Source organism: Marmota flaviventris, chromosome 5, assembly GCF_047511675.1.
Source record: "Marmota flaviventris isolate mMarFla1 chromosome 5, mMarFla1.hap1, whole genome shotgun sequence".
NCBI lineage: Eukaryota > Metazoa > Chordata > Mammalia > Rodentia > Sciuridae > Marmota > Marmota flaviventris.
Genome location: NC_092502.1, coordinates 118211301 through 118231927, shown reverse-complemented (window position 1 = coordinate 118231927; position 20627 = coordinate 118211301). Strand labels below are relative to the sequence as shown.

At 36.2% G+C, this 20627-nt stretch overlaps 1 protein-coding gene across 2 annotated transcripts in view; it reads left to right on the top strand.

The window, feature by feature from the left end:
• Ndufaf2 (NADH:ubiquinone oxidoreductase complex assembly factor 2) overlaps positions 1-20627 on the top strand; it is a 184135-nt gene that overhangs the window by 127930 nt on the left and 35578 nt on the right. For both annotated transcript variants that reach the window (XR_011707624.1, XM_027938097.2), the window contains exon 3: positions 15306-15346. Coding sequence is in view for 1 of the 2 variants with exons in the window: in XM_027938097.2 (XP_027793898.1) it covers positions 15306-15346 (41 nt within the window). In the remaining variant the exon portion in view is untranslated. The remainder of the gene's footprint in view (positions 1-15305; positions 15347-20627) is intronic.

The window sequence follows — 20627 nt, the reverse complement described above, 5'->3', positions numbered from 1 at the left end:
CTTGTAGCTTTTAAAATTCTCTCCTTATTCTCTATGTTGGGCACCTTCATTATAATGTGTCTTGGTGTTGATCTCTTGTGATTTTGCACATTCGGCGTCCTATAGGCTTCTGGATTTGGCATTCTGTTTCATTCTTCAAGTCTGGGAAGTTTTCTAGTATTATTTTATTGAACAAATTGCTCATTCCTTTGGTTTGGACCTCTATACCTTCCTGTATTCCAATAACTCAAGTTTGGTCTCTTTATGTTATCCCATATTTCTTGGATGTTCTGCTCATGGTTTCTTAACAGTCTCGTTGAGCTGTCTATGTTCTTTCCAAGTTGAAATACTTTGTCTTTGTTGTCTGATGTTCTATCTTTTAAGTTTTCTACTATGCTGGTAATACTCTCATTTGAGTTTTTAATTTGGTTTATTGTTTCCTTCAATTCTAGTATTTCTGTTTGTTTTTATATTTTTTTAATATCCTCTATCTCCCTGTAAAGTTGATCTTTCGCTTCTTGGATTTGTTTATATATTTCATTGTCAAAGTGATCTTTCATTGTCTGAATTTGCTGTCTAATGTCTTTCTTGAGACTCCAGATCATCTGAAGCATGAATATCCTGAACTCTTTATCCGACCTTCCATCTGCTGCAGATATTACCTCTTCTAATGTTGAATTGACCTGCATTGTTTGTGGTCCTTTCTTTCCTTGTCTTTTCATACTGCTCACGTTTCTTTCTAGCTTTGTGAAACTGTTGTGTTATTGATTTTCCCCTTATATATTTATATTGCTCTTGTTTAGTTCCAAAGTCCCTCTTTTGTGGAGAAAGAAATGTTAATAGTTCCCAATATCAATAGTACATCATCTAAGCACAAGTTTTCATTATTATACATTTATAGCTAGGCTCTATGTCTACCGATGTTAGCTTCAATTATCATTTAAAAATATAATCCTTAGTCTCATAAAAGGCCTACCATTTCTGGTAGCATGAAGAAAACTGAATTTCAGGTGTAGGATGCTATGTTTAGGGGGAAAAGAGTGAGGGTATGGAGTTAATCTATCTTAGCAACTTTGGAGAGCTCTAACCAATAGATGGGTAATTAATGGAAGAATATATAGATTCAAACTCCTATCTGTATTTAGAATATTACCCTACTTATAGATAGTAAAATTTAGGGGGTTGAAAGTGGGATAGAGGGAGTAAGAAGGAAAGAAGAAGAAGAAGAAAAATAATAATTAAAGAAAGAGAAAAAAGAGGGAGGGAAAAAGAAAGTAAGTGAGAAAAGAAAAAAATAAGTCTCTCTGAACTCTATTATTTTTTTTCCCTTCCAGTAGGTGGCATTGCCTAATCCTAGCTTGAGTCCCTGTGTTCAGGGTGGTGGAGGTAGCTAGTGTGAGAGGACTTGAGCTTCCTAGTGTAGCCTCTGTACTTTTAGTCTCTGAGATGGAAACCAGGTGCCTGATCCGTCTCGGAATGCACTGTTAGCCACGCCCACCGGTTGAAGGGTTTTAAGGGTTGGTGGGATTTTCCAAGATGGGTTCCATCTGTTTTTCTCCTAACGTGTTTGATGAGGTGAGGGGTGTTAGGGGAGACCTTATGTTTGTCCAGAGCTCTGTCTGATGACCCGCAAGCCAAGTTTCTGCGTTCTGTGCCTCCTTCAGTCTGAACCCCAGCACCCCATGACAGCCCCTCCTCCAGGTCGGCAGGGCGGGTGGCTGTGCTGATGGTTGGCTGGGCCCCCTCCTGCCTCTGGCTCGGCTCCGTTGTCTGCTTACCGTGTGGGTGGGCGGTGCTGATGGCTGACTGGGCTCCCTCCCACCTCTGGATCAGCGGTAAGCGGAGTGGATGGCTGACTGGGCCCCCCAGGCTAGGCTCTGGTCTTCTGCTTACCACGTTCATGGGCAGCCAGAGCTGTATTCTGAATGTTAATCCCATATCAGAGTGGTAGCTGGCCAAGATTTTCTCCAATTGCCTGAGCACTCTCTTCATGCTTATAATCATTTCCTTTGCTGTGCAGACACTTTTTAGTTTAATGGCATCCCATTTATTGATTCTTGGTTTTATTTCTTGCACTTGGAAGTCTGTTTTAGGCAGTGGGTGCCAGCACCCATATGATGGGGTGTTGACCCTGTGTTTACTTTCAGAAGTTGTAAAGTTCCTGGTCTAATTCCTATGTCTTTGATCTATTTCAACTTGAGTTTTGTGCAGGGTGATAGGGGTTTAATGTAATTTTTCTACATATAACTATTCAGTTTTCCCAGCACCATTTGTTTTAAAAAAAAAAAAAGTCTGTCTTTTCTCCAAAATATATTTTGGGCACCTTTGACAAATATCAGACAGTTATAGGTATGTGGATTTGTCTCTGTGTCTTAACTTCTATTCCATTGGTCTTTATGCCTATTTTGATGCCATGCTGTTTTTGTTACTACATTTTTGTAGTATAATTTCCAGTCAGGTATTGTGATGCCTCCTGTTCTGCTTTTCTTGATCAGATTTGCATTGGCTATTCTGGGTCTCTTATTCTTCCAAATGAATTCAAGAATTGTTTTTCCTAATTCTGTGATGAATTTCATTGGTGCTTTGATGGGAATTGCAATGAATCTGTATATTGCTTTTGGTAATATGGTCAGTTTGACAAAATTAATTCCACCTATTCAAGACCATCTTCTAAGGTCTTCTTCAATTCCTTTCTTAAGTGTTGTATAATTTTCAATGTAGAGTTCTTTTGCCTCCTTGGTTAGGTTAATTCCCATTTTTTTTTATATTGAGATTATTGTAAATGGAATGGTTTTCTTGATTTCTTCCTCAGTTGAATCACTGTTAGAATGTAAAAAAACTATTGATTTATGGGTGTTGGTCTTGTATCCTGCTACTTTGCTAAACTTATTTATAAACTCTAGAAGTCTTCTGGTGAAGTTTTTTGGGGCTTCTAGTTATAGGATCATACCATTGGCAAAAAGAGAGTTTGACTTCTTCTTTCTCATTTATACCCCTTTTGATTTCCTTTTCTTGCCTGATCACTCTGCTAATGTTTCTAGGACTAAATTTAATAGGATTGATGAGAGTGGACAGTCTTGTCTTCTTCCTGAATTTAGAGGAAATGCTTTTAATTTTTTTCTACTTAGTATGATGAGGGCTTTGGTTTGTCATAAATGGCCTTCATGGTATTGATGTAAGTTCCTTCAATTCCTAACTTCCCCAGCATTTTTAACATGAATAAGTGTTGCATTTTATCAAAGGTCTTTTCTCCATCTGTTGAGGTGATCCTATGATTTTTTTTTTTTGTCCTTAATTCTGTTTAAGTAATGAATTGCATTGATTGATTTGCATATCCGGAACCAACCTTGTATTCCTTGAATGAAACCTACTTGATCGTGGTATATTATCTTTTTGATGTGTTTTTGAATGTGGTTTGCTAATTTTTTGTGTGTGATATTTTTTATTGATTCTTCATAGTTATACATGATATTAGGATCCATTTTGTATAACTGTATACGCATGGAATATATCTTATTCTGATTATCAGTTTGCTCATATTTTATGTAAGGATTTTTAAGTCTGTGTTCATCAGGATATTGATCTGAAGTTTTCTTTCCTTGATGCTTCATTGTCTGGTTTTGCTGATTTCATTAAAAAGTATTTGGGAGGGTTAATTAATTACATGGAATAATTTGACAAAGACTATAGTTAGTACTGTAAAGGTCCCGTAGAACTCAGCTGAGAATCCATCAGATGCTGTATTTTTTTCTTTTGTAGAAAGCTTTTAATTTCCATTTCAATTTTATTACTCCATATTGGTCTGGTTAGGTTTTCTGTATCTTCCTGATTCAATTTAGGCAGGTCATATGTGTGTAGAAATTTGTCAGTATCTTCCATATTTTCCAATTTATCGGAATATAAATTTTCAAAATAGGTTCTGATAATCCTCTGAATTTCAGAAGGATCTGTGGTGATATCACCTTTTTCATCTCTGATCCTGTTGATTTGTTTCTTTTCTCTTTCTTTTGGTTAGTTTGGCTAAGGTTTTGTCAATGTTTTTCATCAACAAAAGAACCAGCTCTTTTGTTACATTGGTCCTGTGTATTATTTTCTTATTCTCAATTTCATTGATTTTTGGCTCTGCTTTTAATCATTTCCTGCCTTCTACTATTTTGTGGGTTAGTTTGTTCTTTTTCTAAGGCCTTGAGGTGGAGTACAAGCTCACTTACTTGGGATCTCTCTTAATTTGGCAGAGGTGGAGGTGGGGATACCAAGGTTTGAACACAGGGGCACTTTACCATGGAGGCACATTCCCAGCCCTGTTTCATATTTTATTTAGAGACAGGAACTTACTGAGTTGCTTAGCGGCTCGCTTTTGCTGAGGCTGACTTTGAACTTGAAATCCTCTTGTCTCAGCCTCCGGAGCCACTGGGATTACAAGCATGTGCCATTGCACCTGGCTCTCATTTTTTAATGTAGGCACTCCCTTGAGCAGTATGTAGTCTCCTTGTTTATCCCTTTTGATTAATTTTAGCTTGAAGTCTACTTTATTTGATATGAGGATGATAACCCCTGCTTGCTTCCGTGAGTGGTATGATTTTTCCCAACCCTTCATCTTCAGTCTGTGGATGTCTTTTCCTATGAGATGAGTCTGTTGGAGACAGCATATTATTGGATCTTTTTTTTTTTAATCCAGTCTGCTAGTCTATGTCTTTTGGCTGGTGAGTTTATGCCATTAGCATTTAGGGTTATTATTGAGACATGATTTGCATATGCAGCCATTTTTGTTTATGTTTGATATTTAACATGTCTTGGTTTCTCCTCTGATTAGATTTTCCTTTAGTGTAATACCTCCCTCTGCAGATTTTCATTCTTCTTTTTCATTTCCTCTTCTTGGAATATTTTGCTGAGATGTTCTGTAATGCAGGCTTTCTAGTTGTAAATTCTTTTAACTTTTGTTTATCATGGAAGGTTTTTATTCCATCATCAAATCTAAAGCTTAGTTGTGCTGGATACAAGATTCTTGGTTGGCATCCATTTTCTTTCAGAGATATGTATATGTTGTTCCATGATCTCCTGACTTTGAGGGTCTGGGTTGAAAAATCTGCTGAGATATGAATTGGTCTCCTCCTATATGTGATCTGATTCCTCTCTCTTGCGGCTTTTAACTTTCTATCCCTATTCTTTATGCTAGGCATTTTCATTATGATGAGCCTTAGTGTAGATCTGTTGTAATTTTGTACATTTGGTGTCCTGTAAGCCTCTTGTATTTGGTTTTCCAATTCATTTTTCATGCTTGGGAAATTTTCTGATATTATCTCATTAAAGAGATAGTGCATTCCTTTGGTTTGAAACTCTGTGCCTTCCTCCATCCCTATAACTCTAAGATTTGGTCTTTTGATGCTGTCTTATAATTCTTGGATGTTCTGTTCATGGTTTCTTACTATTTTCACTCTATGGTCAAGTTTATATTCCAGATTTTATGCTTCGCCTTCATTATCTTATGTTCTTTTTTCCAACTGATCTGGTCTGTTGGTTATGTTTTCTATTGAATTTTGTATTTGATTTATTGTATCCTTCATGTCAAGGATTTCTGACTGTTTTTTTTTCCAGAGTCTCTATCTCTTTCTTGAAGTAATCTTTTGCTACCTTTATTTGCTCTCTTATCTCCTTGTTGGGGTGATCAATTTTTACCTGTATTTGCTCATTTAGGTCATTCTTTAATTCACAAATCATTTTAATTATGAACCTTCTGAACTTCTTCTCTGACATTTCATCAACTTCACTATCCATGGATTCTGTTATTGTAGTATCCTGGTTTGTTTGGAGCACTTTCCTCCCTTGTTTTTTCATGTTGTCTATGTGTCTTCCTTTCTTGCAGTGCGGATCCTGGCCCTGGGTCCCATGCAAGTGGGTGTGGGCAGATCTGGTCCAGGCCTGAACTCCTGCGATAGTCTGCTATTGTTAGGTGTCTGTTAGGTCCTTTTGATTTATAGTCTTGTTTAGGTTGGAGATAGCTTTATAGATTTTATGCTTTCGTGACTTGTTAATTAATGATAAGGATGTATTGAAATTCTCCAGGATTATTGTGTTGGGGTCTCTGGGGGATTTACTCCAATGGAGTATTTTTTTCTGTAATTCAGTGCATTTGTATTTGGGGCATAAGTGTTTACTGTCCTATCTTCTTGGTGGATTGTTCCCTTTACTAGGATGTAGTAGCCTTCTTAATTTCTTCTGATTAATTTTTGCTTGAAATCTGCTTTGACATATATGAGAATAGCTACTTCTGCTTGCTTTCTTGGATTGATGCATGGCATATTTTTGCCATACTTTTTCCTTCAGCATGTGGTTGTCTTTACCTATAAAATGAATCTGTTGTAAACACCATGTAGTTGGATCTTGTTTTTTGATCCATTCTGCCAATCTGTCTTTTAATTGGGAAGTTGAGCCATTAACATTCAGTGTTAGTATGGATATGTGTTTGTGGTTTTCTGCCATTTGGATTCTTGATTTATTTTATCTTGTCTTGATTCTCATTTAGTGGATTAGTCTTCTAATTTCCTCTGTTTGTAAGCTTTGGGAATTGTCTCTTATTTCTTCTTTGTGCAGTTTATCTTCTGAGTATTCTTTGCAGTGCTGACTTGGTGCTCATCGATTCTTTTAGTTTATTCTTGTAATGGAAAGTTTTTATTTCCCCCTCAAATTTGAAATTGCATTTTGCTGGATATATTATCCTTGGTGGAAGTTGTTTTCTTTTAGAACTTGGAATCTCATTCCACACTCTTCTTGATTTTCAGGGTCTGAGATGAGAAATTAGAAGTTAGCCTTATTGGTTTGCCTCTACATATAACCTGATGTTTCTCTCTTGTGGCTTTTTATATTCTTTTCTAATTTTCTATGTTAGGCCTTTTGATTATGGTGTGTTGGTGAGCTTCTTGTTTGAATAGGCCTATTTGGGGTCCAGTAAGCCTTCTATATGTGGATGTCTGTCTTGTTTCCTATATGGCAAAAATTTTCTGTAACTTTCTCATTGAAAATATTCTTTGTGCCTTTAGTTTGTATGTCCATGTTCTTTTTCTCCTATCCCAATGATTCTCAGGTTTACTCTTTTAAAGTTGTCACAGAGTTCTTGTATGTTCTGGTCACATTCTATGATATTTTTCTTTTATTTCCTTATGTGTACTCAAGATCATATAGCCTGTTATTAATGCCTAAAGTTCTGTCTTCGAGGGTTGAGGTTCTATTTTCTACACAATCTAATCTGTTAGTGGTGTCTTCAGTGAGTTTTTACTTTGATTGATTGTGTCTTTCATTTCTAGAAGTGCTGCTTGGTTTCTTTTCACTATTTCTATTTCTTTATTAAAGTGGTTCATCTCCTATAATTGATCTCTTAATTTCTTCCATAGATCATCTTTTAGTTCATCATAAAATTTTAGAAAATTTTAATAGTCATTCTTATAATCATTTATAAATGACTATAATTTTTTTTTTAATCTTTCCCTGGGTTTTTGTCCACCTTACTATCAGTGGGATCGTTTATTGAGAGATTGTGGATTGGAGGGGGGGATTTGTTTGTGTGTTTTCAGAGGTCTTGATCTTGCCCATCAATTGAAGTGTATTCCTCTATCCCTTTTTTGCACGGTTTTTTTTTTTTTTTTTTTGTAATTATCTCATTTATTCTGAGACATCTGTTTTCTAAGTATGTTTAAATGACAAGGGATAGGACCTGAGTTCATCCTGTGATTATTCCTCCTTGTGTCTTTGTTGTTGGTTTGGTCTTTTGTCTTCTCACTTCTTGGAGTTGGAGTAAAGTCAGGGAGTGTTTAGTTCAGCAGCAGTGTCTCTAACCTGTGAACTTTTCGTGTCCCTGTAGGTTTCCAGAAGTTCACAGAATGCAGCAAAATAAACAATAGTTACAACCATTGCAAACAACAAACAATAAACAGTATTAAAGTAAATACTTTATTCCTACTATGACAACTTTAACATTAATTGCCACCAATAAAGAGGAATGGTGGGTTCAACAATTATCAACAGTGAAAAAAATCAACCATGAACTAGATCTGGCTTTAAAACAAACAGCAGTGTCAACTCTGTCATCCACAGCAGTGATGATTGTATCAGCATTAATGGCGGAGGCAGGAGTTATATAAACCAATTAGTTCCTAAATATGGCAAAAATACAGTTATTTGTGGGAAAAGGAAATGTGATAGGTAGTTATAAAAGAGTTTACAATTTCAGAAGTGAACAAAGAGAATGCAGAAGAGATATAACAGGTAATGTTTGTACAGGAGGGGGAAAAAATAGAAGCAAGGTATTGGGAGAAAGGGAGAGAAAACAATAGAATTTGGCCTTTAGCTGGTGATGATGAGAGAAATAAGCAAATGAAAATAATAGGGGGCTGGGGCTGTGGCTCAGCGGTAGAGTGCTTACCTAGCAGGTGTGAGGCCCTGGGTTCAATCCCCAGCACCACATAAAAATAAGTAAAATAAAGGCATTGTGTCCAACTACAACTAAAAAATAAATATTAAAAAAAGAAAATAATACCAAACCAAACCAATATATACAGTCCAAAAAACCTGAGCCCTCACAAAACAATGCTTACGTTTTAAAAATGCTCAAAATGAGAGAAAAAGAGACAAATAAATATATGTATATATGTCCCTGCACCAATCAGCACAGCCAAAATTCACACATGTGTATATCCTATACGAACACCCACACAGAAGGAAAAATAATAATAAAAAGTAGAGAGGGACGAGAGAGGGGAGGGAAAGAGAGATAGAAGGGAAATTGCATGGTAAAGGAAGGAGACCCTCATTGTTATACAAAATTACATATAAGAGGAAGTGAGGGGAAAGGGGAAAAAAAAACAAGAGAGAGAAATGAAGTACAGTAGAGGGGGTAGAGAGAGAAGATGGGAGGGGAGGGGAGGGGAGGGGGGATAGTAGAGGATAGGAAAGGCAGCAGAATACAACAGACACTAGTATGGCAATATGTAAAAAAGTGGATGTGTAACCAATGTGAATCTGCAATATGTATATGGGGTAAAAATGGGAGTTCATAATCTGCTTGAATCAAATGTATGAAATGTGATGTGTCAAGAGCTTTGTAATGTTTTGAACAACTAATAATAAAAAAATGAAAAAAAAATTTTTTAATCCAAAATCTTAGTAAAGAGTGAAACAATCTTCTCCATTTAGGTAGTCAGAATAGTTGACCACATTGGGTTGTCACAGTCTATATCCAATACTCTTTCTTTCCAGTTCTTCTTGAGTTACAGATACAGCAAGGGAGGGGTTGTTAACCCCTCCTATTTTTGTGTTGCTCTCTGCGCTGCTAGTTAGAGTGGCCTATGATTAAAGCTGTTTAATATAAGATTCAGCTTTGCTTCTCACCAATATGAGGTGGGATGGGTTAGGACATACTATCAATTGGCATTTTGTCTATTTGAACCAAATATGTGTACTCCCAGGGTACAGTTTCTGCAGTGCTCTGTGAAGGGAGTTCCTATAGGTGGTGTTTAGGTCTAATGAGGCCTCAGGGGCTTTTTGGGTGGTGCCTTCTTTGGAGAGACTAGACTCACCCACCCCCTAGAGCTCAACAGTAATCAATATTTAATGAAGGTTCTGGTTTAAGGAGCCTCCCAAGAAATCCAGTCATGGGGTCGAAGTGGCAGACCCTTTACTCACTGCTGCCCAGGAGCACGGACTTCCCAGGCCTAGTTCCTGACTGTATTCACCTTCACCCACTCAGACTCTTGGCCACTTCAGCTAGTAATGTGATAGCTAGACACAAAGGAGAACCACGTTGGGCTCCCCTTTGCCCTTCTGACTCCAGTCCTCCTGGGTACAATCTACTCAACACATGTTTCACTCATGTTCCATCAAACCAAGCCTAAATCACTGGATAGGTGCTTGTCAGGATATCATGGCTGTGTGTGGGTTTGGGTTATTTTGTGTGTGTGTGTGTGTGTGTGTGTGTGTGTTTTCTGATCTGGGTTCCACAGTTGCTGATGTGACATGCTCACCCCAGTGTGGCTCCCACTTCAGGTCTCTGTGGCCAGATGAGATGCAGAGCATACTTTTTAAGTACCAGCATGTTCTGCAGCCTCTAGATGGGCTAAGATTAGGCAGCATTTATTTTATTCTATTAATTGATTTCATTTTATTTTTTTACACAAATGGAGCACAACTTTTTATTTCTCTGGTTGTACATGATATAGAGTCACATCATTTGTGCAATCATACCCATACATAGGAGTAATAATATCCATCTCATTCCACCATTTCCCCCCATACCCCTGCTCTTCCCCCCTCCTCTGCCCAATCCAAGGGTTCTCCATTCTTCCCTTACCCCTTCCCCACTATGGTTCTGCATCCACTTACCAGAGAAGCCATTTGGCATTTGGTTTTCTGGGATTGGCTTACTTTGCTTAGCATGATATTCTCCGACTCCATCCATTTACCCATAAATGCCATAATTTCGTTCTTCTTTAAGGCTGAGTAATATTCCAATGTGTGTGTGTCTGTGTGTGTGTGTGTGTGTGTGTGTATCACAGTTTCTTTATCCACTCATCTATTGAAGGGCACCTAGGCTTTTCCCATAGTTTAGCAATTGTGAATTGACCTGCTATAAACATTGAGGTTGCTGCATCATTGTAACGTGCTGCTTTTAAGTCCTTTGCATATAGACCTAGGAGTGGGATAGCTGGGTCAAATGATGGTTCCAGTCCAAGTCTCCATACTGCTTTGCCCAAAGTGGTTGTACCACTTTGCAATCCCACCAGCAATGAATCAGTGTACCTTTTTTCTCACACCCTCACCAGTACTTATTGTTGCTTGATTTTTTCTGATAATTGCCATTCTGACTGGAGTGAGGGAAAATCTTAGAGTAATTTTGATTTGCATTTTTCTAATTGCTAGAGATGTTGAACATTTTTTTCATAAATTTGTTGATTTTATATCGTCTTCTGTGAAGTGTCTGCTCATTTCCTTAGCCCATTTATTGATTGGATTATTTATTTGTTTATTTTTTGGTGTTAATTTTTTTGAGCTCTTCATATATCCTGGAGATTAGTGCTCTATCTGATGTGCATGTGGTAAAAATTTGCTCCCATTCTGTAGGCGCTCTCTCCACTTCATTGGTTGTTTCTTTTGTAGGCAGCATTTTTTGACCTTACATTTGTTCCTACCAAGACTGTGATTTCCCTCCTTCTTCCTGTGATGAGTCCAAATCGGCCATCCAGGTACACTTGATTGTCTTTGATGTTTTCTTTACTCTTTGTTTATTGTACCTACATTTCTGAGTCCCTAAGCCACTTTGAGTGTCCATTATTAAATTGTAGTGAAATCCCTCTTTTACCCACCATGCTGAGAAGCTATACATCCACTGCTTTGCTCCTGAGCCACAGTGCAGCTTGGAATGCAGTTTTCCTCTCTCTGCCATGTTCTGTCTCCATGTTGTTCTTTATAAAGGTCAGCAGTCAGAAATGGCAAGATCATACTTTAAAAGATGAGGCTTTATTTTATTCTCTTCCTAAAGTGAAGTTTGGATGCACACTATTGGTAACTTTTCCATAATTTTGCTTCTGCATGATCAAGTACTGAATCTGGTGGTATGATATCTCATTTAACCTATTGGCAATGCTTCTAAAAATATATTGGACATTTATGGAACCTATGGAGATTTGAAGAATGTACACTTCATCAAGTATTTTCATGCCTTCTTCTAGTCTCTCAGTGATTAATGGGAGCTTTAATTTGCACATGCACTTTTACACTCATTATGGTTTGTTATGTTCCAATAGGAATATTAAAGTTCAATGAAAATCCAATGCATACTGATGAGAATGCAAAAGAAGACTGATGAAAGAATGTTATCTTGCTAAATTCACTTCACACAGGATTGTATTATAATGAGGACTGATAAAGGATCGATCTTACAGATAGAATTAGCAATAGCAAAATCATTATATAACAGATTGTTTTGAAGCTTTAAAAGGTAGTGATCTAATATTAATGTTTTCTTCTGTTCCATCTTCCTCCTAACTTCTGCCAGTCTTCAGGAGGACATTTAATATGTTGTTTGGAGTAGTTGGGAAAGTGGGTATGATTATATAAATGAGTGATTACATTGAATATATCCAGCTGTAACCTTTACTAAATACATAACAAACAGTACTGGACATCAATGGTCATCTCAAGACATTTCAAATGCCTGGTTATTGGAGAATCATAAATATACAAACTTATTTCAGCTGTTGCCTTTATATATCTAGATAAACCAAAGATCCTTTAAATGATAATTTAAAGTGAAGCTAAAGGAAGCTCCAATGTCTTTCCTTAGGGAGCAGATGGTATTTAGTATCAATTTCCCCATGATTTGGATTCAATTTTTTTTCTGTATTGAACCTTACAAGATAATTAAAATTATATTTTATAGACTAATTATTAAGACACATTAATTTTGAAGGACTTTTTCATAATAATAGTATGTATGCATTAAGCCAGTGTACTATCTTGATCTTATACCCACTGGTATATATTTAAAGACTCTAGAATACAAGGTAGTCATTAGTTTACAAAAAATGTAGTGCCTGATAATGATCGTTATTTTAGATAATTGAAGTATTTTCAGACCAAGATATATAGTCATTGCTAAAGAGGTCATACTTTAGGATAGCTCTAGTACTGGGTTTGGCAAACTTTTTCTTTGATGGTCCAGAAGGTAAAGAGTTTAGGATTTGTGAGTCAGTTGGTCTGTTACAACTACTCAGCTCTGTGGTTGTAGTACATACCAGCTATTAATACAAAGGAGTATGTCTGTGTTTCAGTAAAACCTCATAGACACTGAAGTTTTGAATTCTATATAATTTTCATGTGTCAGGAAATGATGTCCTTTTGAACTCTTTTTTTTTTTTAACCAATGTTTTAAAAATGTAAAAGCAAGCAGTATACTGTATTTGTTTTGTAGACTAAAGTTTACTGAACCCTGCCCAGCAGTCGATTGTTCGGAATTAACTTTCTAATCTAAATGAAAACGGAAGATTTATTGCTTATTTTTTAGAGATATGATTCATACTAAATTATTTTTAAAGCCTCTTTTCTAGAAAAAAATCACCACAGAGATAATCAACTTATTCTGACTACAAAGAAGCAACTGAAAAGTTTCATAAATCATTTATTTTGGACTAGACAGAGGAATGTTTGTGTTTCTCAGCCAGATTTCCTAATACAGGTCAAAATCCTATTACAACAAATATTTTTATAATGGAAGTAGTCAACAACTATATTATTAAGTGCTTACTCTTTCAAGGCATTTAGGTGGTAGAAAATAAATCTCCCATGGATTCATCCTTCCCTTGTCAACCCTATAGCTTAAGAAGGGATATAAAATCTCTTCAAGTTTTGTCTAGAAATGAACCATTTCTAGAAAGGTAATGAGAAAAAAATGCAGAAAAGAATAACAGGAATAGAAGTTCAGAAGTAGAGTAGAGAATACGGAACATTAGAACCATATTGGAAATACATGTATGGGACCCAGGCAAGAGAGCAGAGCAGGGATAAATAATTAATTCCAGAATCACAGTTGAGTGTTGTTGTTTTTGTACCTATAACCATTTAGTGCTAGGCTTTTCACAAGAATAGGTTCTGTGAAAATAGGTTCTATTACTTAAATGATAAAAGGCAGACTGGTAAAGCTGGTCTGAAGAAAAAGTGACTGGTAAATGTACAGGGCTCAGACATTAGAGCCAATTCAGTCAGGGTTTGAGTTCTAGTCTGCTACTCACTAAATGTATGTATATATAGCCATAGCAAGTTGCTTGATCTATCTGTGCCTCAGTTTCCAAATCTGTAAAATGTGGTCAGTAATTCTTATTTTCTGACGTATAGTTAATGTCACACCTATTATTCTTCCAAGCTCTTTGCAATTTGCACACTAAAGTTTGAGAGACTGCTTAGTAGAGCACGGATAGTTTTTAGACAGGGTCAGATCTGGATTCAAATTCTGGAAAGGTTGTTTAATTACTCTGTGAAATAATTTTGTAATGAAGATTAAGTCAACTAAAATGATAAAACAAATGTTTCCTACTTTCTAAAGGTCTTATTGCCTACAGTATGTTTTGTCAAACTCCTATATGTTCTCATAGACCAAGCAGATAACAATTTTTGTTTGTTTTATTTTTTGCAGTATGGGGGAATTTAACCCAAGGTTATTTACCACTGAGCTACCTTCCCAGCACATCCCCCCACCCGTTTTTAGACAGGGTCTCATCAAGTTGCTGAGGCTGTCCTTGAATTTGTGATCCTTCTTGCCTCAGCTTCCCAAGTCATTGGGATTACTGGTGTGCACCACTGCCCCTGGCTGCAAGCAGATATTATTGATCTTTGCTTTTATGAGTATTTTATAAGACATGTAGGTGTATTGAATAATAGAGATAATACTAATAATAACTTAGACTTCCTTGCTTATTCTTACATGCCAGGATCTAAACTAACCATTTATATTATATAATTTTCACAAAAGCCCAGAGTATAGATACTATGATAATTTCTGTTTTACAGATAGAAAGTCTGATGCTTAGAAATTAATTATCTTACCCCAGGTAAAACAGCAATGTTAAGTTGATATTTGAATCAGAAAATCTGACTCTAGGACAGCACTGTGCTATACTGTCTTCCACATGATTCTGATAACTTCCTCAGAGGCAGCTGTCTGGCTCCCTTCCTTTGCTATAAAACATTTAGCACAGGGCACAGTATCCAACAGGCACTTAACAAATGGACTGTTCTCTACCTCTGCAGCTTGTCTCCTAAATGTTGAGAGCTAAGGCCTGGTGTTGCTTCTTAACCATAAGAAGTAGCTGCTTGCTGGAACAGATCAGAAGAGAAATTGTTGTAATAGAAACTTTTCCAAGTCCCTTCTTCGATCATTTGAAAACTAATTCAAATTTCTAGAATAATATAATTTTGATATTGCCTTGAAGTTTAGTATATTGTTATTTGGCCTGTATTTCATAAATACACTAAATTGAATTCAGGTGATAATGAGGTATAATTTTTAAAAATGTGAAACTGTCCTTTCTTGATCTTCCCTACACAGTTGTATTTGTTTCATGAGACACAAATCACCACCTGATATTTTATGTTTTGTGTTTATTTTTTGAACTATCTTCAACTAGTATATATGCCTCAGAAGAAGAGGGACTTCCATTTGCTCTTTCCCTGCTGTATCCCTAATTTTATAACAATATATAGTAGGTGCTCAAAAAATACTTCTCATGTATGAGTGAATAAAATGTGTAAAGTATGAGAACTAACATTTAAATTTTTTTTTCTAGCTTGGATTAGACGAACAAGAAAGGTTCCACCTACAATGGAGGTAAGAATACCCCAGGAAAATATTCAAATAACGTGTTTATAAGTCCATATTTCCAAACTGGAGGTTTATATTCTCAAGTATATATGAAGCCTCAGAAAAAAAAAAAAACTGTAATGCATCTTCCCAGAGTGTTCATTTTGCTCCATAGAAAATAATTTAAAATAGTTTATAATAACAAATATTTATACAATGTATTTAGCTAATATTGTTAATAAAATGTAGGATAAGATGAATGTACATTTTATGGAATATAACAAAATTCTCCTACATTTTAAAAATGAAATAGTAAAAATTTAAAGCAATATAAAAAAACACTCTATAGGAAGTTTGGACTTTAATCAAGTTATTTTCCCTGGACCCAATGAGTTCTCCGCTGATAGGCATGTTTCAACTGAAATTTGGGAAACACTGAATCTCCATGTCTCATCCAAATCATGCCTTTATATTGTCCTTAATTTTATATATTGAACTCTTATCATAAATCTTTAAGACTTCTTTTAACATTTTTTAGTTGCTGATGGACCTTTATTTTGTTTATTTATATGCAGTGCTAAGAATCAAACCAGTGCCTCAGTGTGCAAGGCAAGTGCTGTACCACTGAGCCCCAGCCCCAGCCCATTGAACTCTATCATAAAGCCAAAGAAATTTCAAAACATACAGCTAGCATGTGACACATAATACTCAATAGTTGAGTTGTATTTCATTTAAAACTTTAAAAATATAGTTTGGTGGTAAAAAAAAATAATAAAAAGCATAAAATTCTATGTTGTCTATATTTCAAAAACATGAGTTTTTCATCATTTTTATTTTGAAACAATAACATTAAGAGTTCTAAAGTTATTTTGTAAGAAATAAATGTATTTCATAAAATGAGTGTCCAAGTTCATTAGTATGACTTTCTACCTGGAGACATTCCCCTTTGTCTACTAAGACTCCCCTCCTCCACTCTCCTCACCCTTCCCTCACACCTGGAAACCCTAATGACAACATAAATGGACTTTAGCAGGCCGGGGTGTTAGAGTGGCGACTTGGTGAGTGATGACTCATTACTTGGCATTTCTGCCCTTACATGCTCATTGTTATGGTTTAGATATTAGGTATTCCCCAAAAGCTCATGTGTGAGACAATGTAAGAACATTCAGAGGTGAAATGGGTTATGAGAACCTTAACCCAATCAGTGAACTAATCCCAATGGGATTAACTGAGTGAAAACTGATGGTGGGTAGGGTGTGGCTGGAGGAGGTGGATCACTGGGGATATGCCTTTGATGTTCTGTATTTTGTATCTGGCAAGTGGAGTCTTTGTCTACTTTCTGATCTTCATGTGAGCTGCTTCCCTTTACCACACTCTTCCATCGTAATGTTCAGCCTCATCTTGAGCCCCAAGGAAGGAAACTGGCTATCTGTAGACTGAAACCCTCTGAAACCATGAGTCCCCAAATAAACTTTAACTCTTCTAAAATTGTCTTGGTAGGTCTTCTAGCCACAGCAATGAAAAAGCTGACTAAAACACTCATTCCTCCTATATTGACCCTGTCAGTATTCATTTGGCCAGTATCTGAATGAACACATCTCTTGGCACATTTCTAACTTTGTATGTTGCTTTTGCCTTGACCTTCTTTTCTCACATCCTTCTTTTCACTATCATTAAGCTTTGGAACCCAAGGGATTTTTTTTTTTTGGACGAAGTTGATGTGATCTAAGATTCAGAAGTATCCTTAAAGGTTGACAGCAGTAGAATGGATAGAGCAGCTCTTCTGATTCCCTTTCTCTTGAACATAAGAACTATTGTTCTCAAAGTAAAAGGTGCTTCCCCTACCCCAGAACTTTGAAAACCTTTTTCCATGGAAATATTGATATGCAAAGTAACTATATAGAAGCTTCTACAATAATCAAGCCTCAGGTACCACCCCTGTAAATTTTAGGTAATTCCAGTACTACAAATGAACTCCAGTCAGAACAATGAGACCAAGTCATTCCATTCATGACATTCATTGTTATCCTTCTTGATTATCCAAAATGAGCTTTCTCATGTTACCTCCCTTCTAATGTACTATTATTAATCACGTTGTTCTTTAGAGGGTCAGGAGGAAGGAGAATTTCTAATTTTTTGTTAGCAAATTATCATTCACTATTAATATTTTCCTAGAAACTTTCTATACCACATAACCTCAACTAAAGTCTTCCTGTATATGAAAGACAGTCCCTTCTCTACTTGAAGTGAGTTGTGCTGACTTTCCCATACCACACAGATTCACCTGCTCCCTGCTTTCCCCAGCTGCTTCCAAGATATTAAGAGGAAAAAAAACTTTTAATGTAAAATAAACCATGTAACCATGTATACCAAAAAAAATAAAAACACAAGAAAGAAGTGAATCCATCTAATGAATTATTATAAGGCAAGTCCCACCAAGTTGAGAAAAATAATTTTGCCAGCTCCAGAACCATGTGCCTCATCCCAATTACAAGTTCTTCCTCCCCATAAAAGCAACCCTGAACTTGACTTTTCTAGTAATATTTCCTCACATTTTAAATAGTTTTATTGCACAGAAGTACATTATATGTACTTGACCATTTTTTGAAAACTCCCTACTTATTTTAAATTTCTTTCAGTTTATAGTTTCTGCTTCCATTTCTTTTATATCCTTACAAATTATATGTTGAAAAATTCAGCCCATTTGTCCTATAGAGTTTGCCAAATTCTGATTATTGATCTTATGTTCTTGGAACAACTCAACATGTTCCTGAGTCATCTTTCTTCCAGAGGTATCACAACAGAGATAGTCTAATCCAGAAGCTAGATATTCCTGTTTGTTATTTTTGTCAAGAATGTAGGAAATATTTGGTAAGACATCATGTCTGGTTGTCTGTTTGTGATCTTAGCAATTGTCTGGTTTAATTCTTATATTCATTCATTGGAAAAAAACTCTCATTCTTGTAAACCTATTAAAACTGGTTAGTGTTCAAAATCATTTGAGAGTTCTATTCTTTTTCAAATTTCTAACCCCAGATTAACTTCTACCCATGTTACCTGTACACTGTGGCTAAAAGTTAGTAGCCATTATAATGAGGAGCATCAGAAGAATATATTCCTAGTAATAGTTTTACAAACAGTAGAGGGAAACCTGCAATATTTGAACTCTGCCTGCTTTGTTTTTAATATACATACTACATAAAAGGAGAAGAAGAAATTCAAGAAACTAATAGTGAATAGAGTTGGTGTTAATGTTCTAAGGAAAGGTTGGGGTAATTGGGTAGACCACACATCATGTGCTTGTTTATTTGACCATATTCTCAAATATGGACTCAATTTTGACCAAGTCCAAGATGATTTGGCTCAAAAAGATGTGATCATAGGTACTAAAATGCATGTGAATTTCAGATGGTTGCTAGAATTCCAATATGCTGATTTAAAGAAAGAACTGAAACTGGTAAAGAGAAAAGCATAGTAGATTGCTTAGGGAGTATTAAATTAGAGTAAGGGGAATTACCTGGCACAGTGGTGAACACCTGTAATCCCAGCTATTCAGGAGGCTGAGGCAGGAAGATTGCCAGTTCAAGGCCAGCCTCTGAAACTTAGAGCAACACCTAAGCAACTTAGTGAGACCCTGTCTCAAAATTTTAAAAAGGCTGGAATGTAGCTTAGTGGAAAAGCAACTCTGGATTCAGTCCCCGGTACCCAACCCCCATTCCCCAAAAAAAGAAAGGAAGGAAGAAAGTGAAGTAAAAAGTTTAATCGTATCATGCTCACCATGCCGGTTGAAACAATCTCACATCAGAGATAGTTTAACCCATAGTGGTGGAAATAGCATTGGCTACACTTCCAGATATCTCTCTCCATACTAGGAATAGCTAGATGTGAAATGGAATAGAAAGAAATACCAGGTGCTTGTTTAAGGCTTCTGCTACCAGGGACATTGTTTTTATGGATTATCAGCATTTGTCTCTAGTTCTCCTTTTTTCTTTGCTTCCCCATTCTGACTGACTTTTTTTTTTCCACTATGATAGTAGTTATATTATGGTCAAATGCTGCCAGCCCTGCAGCTATTCTCTTAGTTTACTCTTTTCATATCTCTGCTCTAGTCTATAATATGTCAATCTTGCAATTTAACATTCAGAGAGGAATCTTTTTCTGAATTGTAAGGGTTATTTCAGTGTTGTCACCAAGTAACTGACATTTATTGAGTTTTCTGTGCTCTGTATTATTAGGCTTATTTTAGTTTGTAAGTTACAGGATTAAAATGTCTTAAGACTGATATTATGTGTGTGTAAAATTCTGCTTTCCTATTGACTTAAATTACAAAGATGGAATGTATGTTCTCGTGGAAAAAATGGGCCCTATACCTCCACCCAAAACCTCACAATATCATTTTTAGGAATGCAGTGCAAACTGATCAGAAAATTGCAGCATGTTCATATCCTGGGATATAACATTATTCATTTAAAATGAATAAAGTGGGCTGGGTGCCCTGGCACATGCCTGTAATCCCAGCAGCTGGGGAGGCTGAGGCAGAAGTTCAAAGCCAGCCTCAGCAACTTAGAGAGGATATAAGCAACTCAATGAGACCCTGTCTCTAAATAAAATAGAAAATTGGGCTGGGGTGTGGCTCAGTGGTGGAATACCCCTGAGTTCAAGCTCTGGTATACCACCCCCACCAAAAAAAAAAAAAAAAAAAAAAAAATGAATGAACTGGTGGGGATGTCACTCATTTGGTAGAGTGCTTGCCTAGTATTAGCAAGGACCTGGGTTCAATCCCCAGCAACACCAAAAAAAAGAATGAACTACAGCTGTGTGTATCAACGTGGTTAAATCTCAGAAACATGATATTGAGGGGGGAAAAAAGTAAATTACAGAAGATTTCATACTGTATACCATTTATTTATAAAGTTTGAAAGTGGAGAAAGAACAGTGGCCTTCAAATAAAGAATGGCGATTTAAACACATGAGTTTAATTTTTCAAGTTGAATGAAAATGACAAGAAAGAGATTTATTTTAAAAATATCTGAACCCACAAAGTCAAAAAGAAAAATCAAAGAGGTAAAAAGAGCACTAATGTTTTAGATGTTAGAAAGTAGGTGGACAAATGTTAACCACTTTAACAAAACTGAACATAATGAATCCTAATCTGGCAGAAACGAAAGCCTAGAAGTAATTCAGATTAAGCCACCAGAACCTCAAAATGCTCAGCAACTGGCAGTGCCAGGAAACTCCAAGAGTAATGTTGAATTGCTGTTAAAATTCATGTCTTGGTCAAAAACTTTAGAGGCACTTACATGCCAAC